General features: G+C 49.1%; 1 protein-coding gene across 2 annotated transcripts in view; it reads right to left on the minus strand.

Annotated features, from left to right (window-relative positions):
* Positions 1–1,965: 1,965 nt before the first annotated feature.
* SEZ6L (seizure related 6 homolog like) overlaps positions 1,966–10,797 on the minus strand; it is a 148,786-nt gene continuing 139,954 nt past the window's right edge. For both annotated transcript variants that reach the window (XM_083476679.1, XM_083476678.1), the window contains 6 exons: positions 8,254–8,445; positions 7,044–7,238; positions 6,860–6,892; positions 5,193–5,307; positions 4,684–4,786; positions 1,966–3,835 (listed from right to left, as the gene is read on the minus strand). In XM_083476679.1, the coding sequence (XP_083332805.1) occupies positions 3,806–3,835; positions 4,684–4,786; positions 5,193–5,307; positions 6,860–6,892; positions 7,044–7,238; positions 8,254–8,445 (668 nt within the window). In that variant the 3' untranslated portion in view covers positions 1,966–3,805. The remainder of the gene's footprint in view (positions 3,836–4,683; positions 4,787–5,192; positions 5,308–6,859; positions 6,893–7,043; positions 7,239–8,253; positions 8,446–10,797) is intronic.

Raw genomic sequence — 10,797 nt, forward strand, 5'->3', positions numbered from 1 at the left:
TTGGATAAGGTAATATTGGTTTTTTAAAATGAACTAAATTAAATGAAAATAAGGTTAGCAAAAATAAATTGAGGAAATGGATGAAAGAGAAAAAGTAAAATAATAATATGTTAAATTAAATTATTAAGTTAAAGTTGAGAAATAAGTAATAAGGATTTGCTGAGTTAATAATTTGAATTGGAATACAAGAAGGGAAGGTGTGAGGAGGTCTGAGAAATAAGTTAAAAGAAATAAGCAATTGAAACTTTATGTGTTTTTAAGTTTTACATTTTTGTATGTCTGTTATATTTTTTCTTTTTTGTGGTTGTTTATTTTTGTTTTTGTTTCATTATAGAAAATGCTAATAAATATATATTAAAAAAAGAAGAAGGAAGCAGCCTGGGTTGACACCCCCCCCGCTTCCCCCAGCGTGAAGCTACCGTATTTTTCGCCCTATAGGACGCACTTTTTCCCCTCCGAAAATGAAGGGGAAATCTGGGTGCGTCCTATGGGGCGAATGCAGGCTTTCGCTGAAGCTTGGAGAGCGAGAGGGGTCGGTGCGCACCGACCCCTCTCGCTCTCCAGACTTCAGGAAGACATCCGCAGCCTAGGCAGCCCTGCGGATAGCAGCCTGCCGCCCGGCGCGAGAGGCGCCCTGAATGAGAGTGCCCCTCGTGCCAGGCAGACATCCTCAGCGTGGGGAGGCCTGTAGGAGTTCCCCGCAGGGCTCCCCACGCTGCAGATAGCAGCCTGCCGCCCAGCACGCGGGGCACCCTGAAGCAGAGCGCCCCGCACGCCGGGCAGACATCGGCCAGCCCCACAAGCTCGGGGGACAGCAGAGAGGTGCAGCGCCGCCATCCCACTGTTCCTCGACCTGGTTCAGCTTCCCTGACCTGGTTTTGGGGGGGAAATAAAGGAAATTCCCCCCCTTTATTTCCCCCCCAAAAAACTAGGTGCGTCCTATGGGACGAAAAATACGGTATTTCTGGTCTACAAAGATGGGAATCCAAGACTCTGCATGAGAAAATGAGAAGCCTAATGATGCCTTGGGGGTTTTCCTTATGGTCTTGACATTTTCAGGGCAGTTAGAGACTATGAAAATGGGGCCTTTGTCAAAAAATGGGCAGAAATCCAGTCTGGATGTGTGGATGAACTGAGCAGGCAGATTTTGTCATATTCCCAATGCCAGGTAGCCAACTACACAGAAAGAAGTCCACACAATTTGGATCCCATGTAAGGAACTGCAGTGCTGGGTTAACTATGCCTTAGGTGTGTGTAGGGAGACCTTGGCTGCCGTTGGCATCTGCCAGTCAGAAATCCACCCGGGAGCCCATGGCGCTGCCACCCAGGCCATGTGGCAGCAGCATCCTCTGTGCTCCTGAAGGGGACAGGTTAGGTTACCCAAAAACCTGTGTAGTCACCCCCCCCCAACCAGGCCTCAAGACTTTCAAATTACTTTCTCTGAGGATTCAGTAGCTAACAAAGCATTAGCTAGCATTAGCTTTGCTGTAACAAAAAAAGGCTGAGAAAACAATGCTTTTTGTTTCCCAGGCCTTCAGTGGCCTTGCCAGCAGCACATCCAGCTTGTCTTACCAATTGCAACTTTCTTCTGGGAACAGCGCCAGGAGAGCCAGAGAGAGAAACAATTTTTTTCATCATGAATAGAGATTGTTTCTGCCAATCTGGAAGATGGATATAAACTGCTTGTAAAAATGGTTTCAGGTGTGCTTGCTGTGAATTATCATGCAGGTGCCTTCTGCTACCCCGGATGGCAGAGTAAAGCTCTTTCTCTGAATTAACCCCTCAGTGTCTTTATTGGCTCCTCCCCCCCCCCCCCCCTGCGCAATGCTCTTCCTACCCTTGAAAAAGGCCTAGAAAGGCTACACTCCCAAACTCCGACAACTTGTTGCCTTCACCATTAAAAAACAGAGCAGTACAATTTCTATTAAGGTAACTTACACTAAGTTCTGCCACCTCCCATGGAAGTTTTAGCTTAAAAATATTTAATCCCAACAATTTTATAAAAAGAGACCTGTAAGAATGGAAACAGAAATCTGGGTACAATTTTTCTTTTTTGGCACTTTCCCCCTCCCTCCTCTTACCACTGCAAATTACAAATACACATTCTTCTTTTTTCCTGTATTTTTTTTTTTGGGGGGGGGGGGAGGAAAAAGTAAATTACTAAATAGCCCCTACGCCTTACTCTTGACAACTGCAAAGACGCACAAACCAGGTTTCTAAACTAAAACAGACGTTTAAAAAACATTGCCATGGTTACAATTTCACCATTTTTACAAAGATGCCAATGCCAAGAGGGGCATCAGCTGCCCCTCCAGTTACCCATTAATAACAGGGATGGTTTGAGAGGGGGACAGGCTGGATGGAGGCAGGAAGGGGCGGCAAAAGGGGCAGTGTTTCTCTGCAGTCCAAATAGTGCTCTTCCCATCTTCATGTTCCTATGGAAAGGCTGCAGGTTTGAGTTTGCTTTCTTTGCACAATCGTCCAGGAGCAAAGACAGTCCACACTGCAGGGCCTTCCGGTGTGAAAGCAGGCAGGGAGTTGGTGGGAAGGGGAATCAGGTGCATTTGTCCCATGCCCCAAGGCAAGTGGTGTTTTGCAGACCACTCCTTTCTCCTGATCTAGCTCATCTAAAGCAGTTGTTCCAGGTGGCTTTTACAAAAAAAAGGCCCAACAGTGCAAAATTCCAATGATTCAGAATTCCAATGTTTCTCACGCACAAACATGATGTATTGAACAGGAACCTTGTGTGAATGATGGGGCTTTTGCTATACCCTGCTTTGGGAACTGAAGATGGGGGACCAAACAGTTCCCAGTATGGTCACCTGCCTGCTTCCTGTCATATTCCAGACAAAAAAGACTGGATGCAGCATTTCCCTCCTCCATGTTCAGAAGCCACTAATCCAATACACACCCACACACCATTCCTTCACATGCCTTTCAGGGAGCCAAAGATCCACCGTTTTCTTATGTTGTTGGCTCCAATGTGTGCAGCAGAAACACTACAACATGAACCAAAGAGCCTGGAACTGCCATTTTTGCCCTGAGGTACAGTAAAAGTTGGCAGACAGCAGACTTAAGCAGCAGCCACAGAATTCTTTGAAGGCAGGTAAGACCAGCTGGGAGTAATTCACCAATCTGCTGTCCAGCTTCCAGAGACATTTTTCTCTGCCTTCCCTAGCCAAACCATCCCCTAACTGGCCATTTTACACTGGTTTACATCCATGATTCAAGACAAAAATGGGATGAGATTTCAACACACGATTTTCGTCATTTTGTCACTGTTGCTCTTCAGGTAGTCACCAGTGGCTTTCCAAGCTCCTCTACAAGTTGGCCCCACTTTCTCTTCCAGCAGCTCAAACAGAGGAAAACACAGCACCAAGTTCCGGGGGGGGGGGGGGGGAGCGCAGTGGCTGCCATGAGAAGAGATCCCTCTGCCCACTGGACCTGGCGTTGCCCAGCTCACTCAGGGACCAGAAGCAGCTTCCTTTTTAAGCGACGGTAAGGAAAACCCCAACTCACAATACACAACGAATGCACCACAGTGTTATTTTTTATGCAGCCATACAGGAGGTTGTCTTGGTGAGCAGGGATTAGCTCCAGAGCCTGCAAATCTTGAGTGCAGCACCCAACCGTGATACTACCGGGAACATAACTGGAGAAGACTTCAAGATGGAGAGGAAGGTGGCAAAAGGAGAAGGAGCAACATGGTCAAGCTCTCAGCCAAACTCCACTGGACATTTATCACTTGAGGAGGTTCTGGGAGAAGAAATCAAGGCTGTGTCTGGAGAGTTCCACGAGGTCAGCTTTATATGGATACTTCATATTCTCGTGTTTCCTGGGGAAAGAAAACAGACTCTGGTCAACGGCTGCCTTTGCTCCAAAAAGGGTGCCAGCTATGTCTTTTCAGCAGGGGAAATTGCTTAGAGCTTCAGACACCTGGTCAGAACTATTTTATTTCAGGGGGCCTCTGCACTCTGAATACTTCTCAGGGTTTTTTGTTTTGTTTTTTAAAAACCAATGTTTTGTTGTTGTTGAGTTTTTACATTCTTGAGGTTTTAAATTCATGTTAACTTTTAAAAGTTTGGGGCAGGAAGAAGGAGTCACACAGCTTCACTCCATAAAAGGCAACCCCTTTAGGGTATGGCAGCTCCTCCATTGGTTGGCCTGCTCTGATGTCACGGTATATTCACACACATGCTAAGCACTGAGAGAAAACTGCCTGCCATCTTTGACAGAATGCTGGCAATCAGGATGAGGGATGGGGACTCCTCACTGAAGGCCGAAAGAGAGGAAGATGGTTGTGGACTGCTGCTGCTGCCACTAGTAGGACCACAGACTGGAAGCATGCAGTGAGGCTGGATGTTATGCCTTGTTCTCAGACTACCAACGGCAAGTCTCTTGAGCAAATAAACCCAAGCTGTAACCTTGGAAAGGGCAGCTCATTTCATCCAGTGACTCTGCTTACCATTTGGCCACTATAAAGAGGCCCAGAAACTACTGTGATGGCACATGGGGCAAGACAAGGGAGCATCATTGTGGTTCTTCGAGGCAGTTGAATGAGGGCAACATTCAGGACTGTCCTGAGACATTTTACTGCCTCACAATTGCCTCCACAGGGACTTGTGTGTTCCACGTGGAGCCAAATCAAGATGCTGCTTTCAATCCAGGAATCCATCAACTCACCCCTGTCTCATAAATTGGGTTGTCAAACTCTGTCTCCACTGTGATCTGGCTATATGGGTGAGAGTACATGAGGGGAAGGCGCAGGCTGGAGTAGTAGCGGCACCTGTGAGTTGGGGAGAGAGAGACACCAGAGAGAAGAGTCAAGAGTCCAAAGGGATCCACTGAGCAACACTTTCCAAGCCCTTCCAGCAGCACTCATGGTGGGTGCTTTTGAGGGAGATGATGCATTGATGGCCCAGGACTTTGGGATCATTGGAAGGGGGCTGAACGCCAGCTGCCCCAGGGCCCCTCCTCCCACTCCATTAGTTTGCACAGATTGACATGTACCTCCCAGAGCACAGTGCCACAAAGACAGAGCAAGGGTGCTGAGGAAAGGTCCCTGAGAAGCTAAGAGCTACAGGTGGGCTGGCAGAAGCAGCCAAGCTGGCTCAGAAGCTGAGCCCTCCCTCCAAACGCCCCAAACGCCTCCCGAACCAGAGAGGGCACCTGCCACCACCCTGCCTTCCTACCTGGTGATGTAGACGTATGCTCCCCCCAGCAGCAAAGAGACCACAAGCACTGGGATGAAGATGGCCAGCGCCATGTTCCCCCCTTCCAAGGACGTTTCTGCGGCAGCTTCAGCTACTGAAGAGAGAAGTGCCGGGGTGAGATCCTGGACAGGTAAGCACCCCATGGGATTCTCTCTTGCAGGGCACCCAAGACTGACACCCCAAAGCACCTAATGGAAGCTGCAGACTGGAGATTAGCCTTGAAATGGATTTCCCTCCAAGGGCACCGCTAGGTGCTTAAGAGGCTTTGAACAGGCACAGGAAACAAATGGGTATCCATGTTCCGTGCAAAGTGTCCTTTGGTCCTCCCACACAAGCCCTCTGGGAGCAGCCTCATCCCAGGGGGGAATGCAAGCAAGTTGAGGGGAAAGGCTGCCTCCCAACTCTGCCCTTCTAGGACTGGGCAAAGGGCAGCTGCCAAATAGGCACCTGAGCGAGTGTGAGAGTTTCTGCAGCTGCACCCACCCTGGTCTTTCATGGCTTAGGGAGATGGATGGCTAACACTCAAGACAGATCTTCAGATATCAGAAGACAATCTTTCCCACAATTAGCTAGCGCTGAGGAAACACTGACTGTCTGTTAAAGCAACAGAGCTTTCCCCTGCAGAGAAGAGCCCAGCTCTCTTGCCCTCCATTTAGCCAGAGCAAAGTAGGTCTGCACTCCCAGCCAGTTCCTGAATCCACAAGCTCAAGGATACAGTTCTGTCGGGCAGGAAGACGGAGAAAACCCTGGTGGTAATTTCCAAGAGCAAAGATCTTTTTTGCCTGCCCACACGGGTTGCTTGCCATCTCCCTGACTCCTGCTTACTGGGCCGTGGCTGGGAGAATGTCAGCTGTCACCCATCCCAATGTAGGCAGGCTGTGAAGGAATGGGATCTTGTACGCATATTACATGGAATGCATATTTTCTGTGTTTGTTCATTGGGAATTAAATAGTTACTTGGGAAACCTAGCAATTGCCCTGGGTCTGGAATCCACAACTGCTATCCACGGCAGGATATAAGGCATGCATATCTCAGAGGAGAGGCAAATTGAAAGCTCCCTAATTCCTTGCTCCTGGGGCCTCTGCGGGGAGCATTTGATGGACAAGGAGATGCTATAAGAACAGGTGGCTGGCCAGGAGGCCAATGACTGGAGGACAGCAAAGGAGCTTGTGGAAGATTCTGTCTCTAGAACACGTGGAGAGCCTGCTGGATCAGGCCAGTGGCCCATCTCGTCCAGTGCCCTGTTCTTACAGTGGCCCACCAGAGGTAAGCCTACATGCAGGCTCCGAGCACAAGAGCGCTAGCCCCACCTGTTGAGGCAGAGCACAGTCACTGCGGCTGGTAGCCATTGAGAGCCATCTTTGGGGAAGTGGGAATCTTTGGGGAATGGGCTTAGAGAAGGAGCAGAGGACTGCATTTAATCTTTGCTCTCTTGCTCTGTTGGGGAATTTGCTGATTTCCTGTAATTTTTTCTTTGGAATATCTTTTTCTTAAAAGATCTTACTTTTTTTTTTGCATCTTAATAAACTTTTTGTTTCCTAATGGATTTGCCAATAAAGCACACATGACAGAAACTCCAAAGGAAAACTAATCTGGGTCCTGTTGACTCTGGAACTCGGGGAGCCCATGAAAATATTCTGCTCACCTTCTAAGGCATGCTCAAAGCTGTCTTGATTCACTGAAAGAGAAAGGCAGGTAGGTTAGCTTGGGGCTGCTCGATCCAGAGGCTGCCCCAGAGAAGATGAGGGAAAGGAGGCAGGCAGGCAGGCAAGCAAGCAAGCAAGCAAGCGGCTGCATCCTGGCCCCTCTCTCTTTCCAGGGGACAGTACCTTTGCAGACAGGGAGTGGCCCACTCCAGCGGGAGGGCTGCCCCAGAATACACTTGATGGTGACCTCTCCGATGAGCTCAAAACCCTCATAGCACATGAATGTAAGGGACTCCCCGGGCAGGTAAAGGCGCTTGTAGAGGATCTGGTATCCGTTTTCTGGTAGGCCTGGGTTCTCACAGGCGAGGGATTCTTCAGCTAGGAGGAAACACACAGAGGAGGAAGCCTTTGAACATTCTTTCCCCCTCCAAATCAGGTCTGCATGAAGCTTCTTTGGTTCAGGGTGCATGGATTTATTTCTTGCACTTAGCTCCCAACTGTGAGGCAGGTTAGGCTGGGAGGGTCAATGGATGGCCCAAGGCCAAATCCGGGATTTGAACTCTGGTCTCCCAGGTCCTCATGCCACACTGCATGAGACAGAGAGTGTTTTTTCCCAGTGGCTCAAGCAAGACTGGCTCCACATAAGCAGTGCTGCTCTGCCTCTCCTGCCCCACAAATGTGTTAGAAGCATTGCCTTGCAACCTTCTCTGTGAAGAACGAGGGTTTTCTCACAGCAAAGGCCACAAATTAACCTGTGGGCTTGGAGCACCTTTTGGCAGCTGTTTGCAGGTGTGAGCCAAGTGCTTCTCCACCTGTCTTTTGGAGGGCTCATCCAACCACTTGCTGGCAACAAATATTGATTTGATGCTATAATTTGGCTCAGTTCCTGGCATATCCAGGGAAAAAAGATTTCTGGCACCATATTTGCAGATCACCATCTTCAAATATATGAAGGACTGTCACACAGAAGACGGAGCAAGCTTGAGGGTAGGGCCTAAAACCAATGGATTCAAATGACAAAAACGGAAATTTTTACGCAGAGGTCATATGGCCATCTGTCAGGGTTGCTTTAGCTGAGATTCCTGCATTGCTGGGGGTTGGACTGGATGACCCCAAGTCACCTCAAACTCTTTAATTCTATGATTCTAGATGATAAGGAAGAGCCCTCTCCATCCGAGGCCTTGAAGGGAGCTCCTGCTGGTTAAAAGAGATCTTTTTGAGCCCAAATCTATCAAGGACCTGGACCTGTTGAAGGCAGCTTCAAATGGTATTCTTGTATTTATATTCAAATGCCAACCCACAGGGGTTGCAGTCCCCCACAACTCAACCATGGCTTCTCGTTTCCAGGAAGTGTGTGAGTTTTGCATTAAGAGGGGTAAAGAGCCCAACGTACAAACACAGTGGGGCAGCCTTGAGGTCCAGATGGGTGTCCCCGTCTCGCGGCTGTAACAGGTCAGGAGAGAACTTCCTTCAAGAACGAAGCCCGGATTGCAGGTGTACTGGATTGTGGTCCCGACCAAGAGCACGGGGTCAGAAATCAAACGGGCTGAGTGCTCCACCTCCCCAGGGTCTGTGCAGTACATAACTAGAGGAGAGAAAGGAACAGAGTTAGATGAGAACTGGGGGCATCCATGGCAAGAGTTGGTCTCTCTAGCTTGCAGTATTGTAGGATGTGGAGGATTTCCGGTTTGAAATGCTTCTAGTCCTCATGAAAGCTTTGAAATCTGATGACTTTTCACCCTTCAGTTTGAAAGGTTTCAATATAATAATAATAATAATAATTTATTTATACCCCACCCATCTGGTTGGGCTTCCCCAGCCACTCTGGGCGGCTTTCAACAAAATATTAAAATACAGTAATTCATCAAACATTAAAACCTTCCCTAAATAGGTCTGCCTTAGAACATCTGGTGTTCTAAAAGTCTGGTAGTTGTTATTCTCTTTGACATCTGGTGGGAGGGCGTTCCACAGGGCAGGTGCCACTACCAAGAAGGCCCTCTGCCTGGTTCTTTGTAACCTCACTTCTTGCAGGGAGGGAACCGCCAGAAGGTCCTCAGCATTGGACCTCAGTGTAGAACAGTGGGGTAGGAGACGCTCCTTCAGGTATACTGGACCGAGGCCATTTAGGGCTTTAAAGGTCAGCACCAACACTTTGAATTGTGCTTGGAAATGTACTGGAATGTGCTCGGAAATGTACTTTCAAGACTGGTGTTATGTGGTCTTGGCGGCCACTCCCAGTCACCAGTCTAGCTGCTGCATTCTGGATTAGTTGTAGTTTCCGGGTCACCTTTAAAGGTAGCCCCACGTAGAGCGCACTGCAGTAGTCCAAGTGAGAGATAACCAGAGCATGCACCACTCTGGCAAGACAGTCCACGGGCAGGTAGGGTCTCAGCTTGCGTACCAGATGGAGCTGGTAGACAGCTGCTCTGGACACAGAATTGACCTGCGCCTCCATGGACAGCTGTGAGTCCAAAATGATTTCCAGGCTGCGTACCTGGTCCTTCAGGGGCACAGTTACCCCATTCAGGACCAGGGAGTCCTCCACACCTGCCCGCCTCCTGTCCCCCAAAACAGTACCTCTGTTTTGTCAGGATTCAACCTCAATCTGTTAGCCGCCATCCATCCTCCAACCACCTCCAGACACTCACACAGGACCTTCACCGCCTTCACTGGTTCTGATTTGAAAGAGAGATAGAGCTGGGTATCATCCGCATATTGATGGACACCCAGCCCAAACCCCCTGATGATCTCTCCCAGCGGCTTCATGTAGATGTTAAAAAGCATGGGGAGAGCTCAGAACCCTGAAGCACCCCACAAGTGAGGGCCTAGGGGTCTGAACACTCACCCTCCACTTACATAGCCCAGGAGGAAGGAGCGGAACCACTGTATAACAGTGGCCCCAGCTCCCAGCTCCTCTAGACGGTCCAGAAGGATGTTATGGTCGATGGTATCAAAGGCCACTGAGAGATCCAGCAGAACTAGGAAACAGCTCTCACCTTTGTCCCTAGCCTGCCAGAGATCATCAACCAGCACGACCAAGGCAGTTTCAGTTCCATGATGAGACCTGAATCCCAACTGGAAGGGATCCAAATGGTCCGCTTCTTCCAAGCGTGCCTCATTTAATGTACAGGGATGTGTAAGAATTGCCATTTATCTGCAGAGCTGTATTTTCAGGTTTTTATTGGTTGGGTTGCTATGCTTGGTTTCAGACAGTGTTTTTGTATGTTTTTCTGGGGGTCATTTTTTGAGGAAAGCAGATCAGAATGACAATAATAACACTCGTAGCAGAAACCACAGCTGGCTGAGCTGGGGCTTCTAGCTGCCAAATGGCAAGGCATCTTTGTTCACTCAAGCCCTTCTTGCACCTGCACAGCAATCCAAAGCGGGTCCTGGGAATCCCCAGCAGAGGCTGCTCAGAGCGGTCACATTTTATGCACATTGAACTGGTGTGATCTCAGCTACATGGGGCTGAAGACCAGCTGCTTGAAATGGCACAAGTTGAATCCAAGCAAGGCGGAGAGCTCAAGACGAGACTTTTGGAGTTCCCGTGAGATCTCCTGTGAAGATCACTAGGCTTCTGGATCTGGTGTGCTAAGAGGCCCTTGATAGTTATTTACTGCACCCCACATTTTCTCTCCAAGGAGTTCCAGGTGGCATACACAGTTCTCCCCACTCCTCATTTAATCCTCACAGCAACCCTGCAAGGTAGGCTAGGCTGAGAGGCAGGGACCAGCACCCAAGGTCAACCAGCGAGTTCCATATGGCTGAGTGGGGATTCAAACCCTGGCCTCCCAGGTCCTATTCTGACATGCTGGCCTTGACCTCCAAGCAAGGCAGAGGCCTTAAAAGCTCCCTTTGTGCTGGTTCCTCTTGAGTTACCTGCTGCAAAAAGAGCTTTTACGCTCTCCCCCGACTTGCTGGGCAGCTCCAAAGGACT

Source organism: Podarcis liolepis, assembly GCF_965112155.1.
Source record: "Podarcis liolepis genome assembly, chromosome: 15".
Lineage (NCBI taxonomy): Eukaryota > Metazoa > Chordata > Lepidosauria > Squamata > Lacertidae > Podarcis > Podarcis liolepis.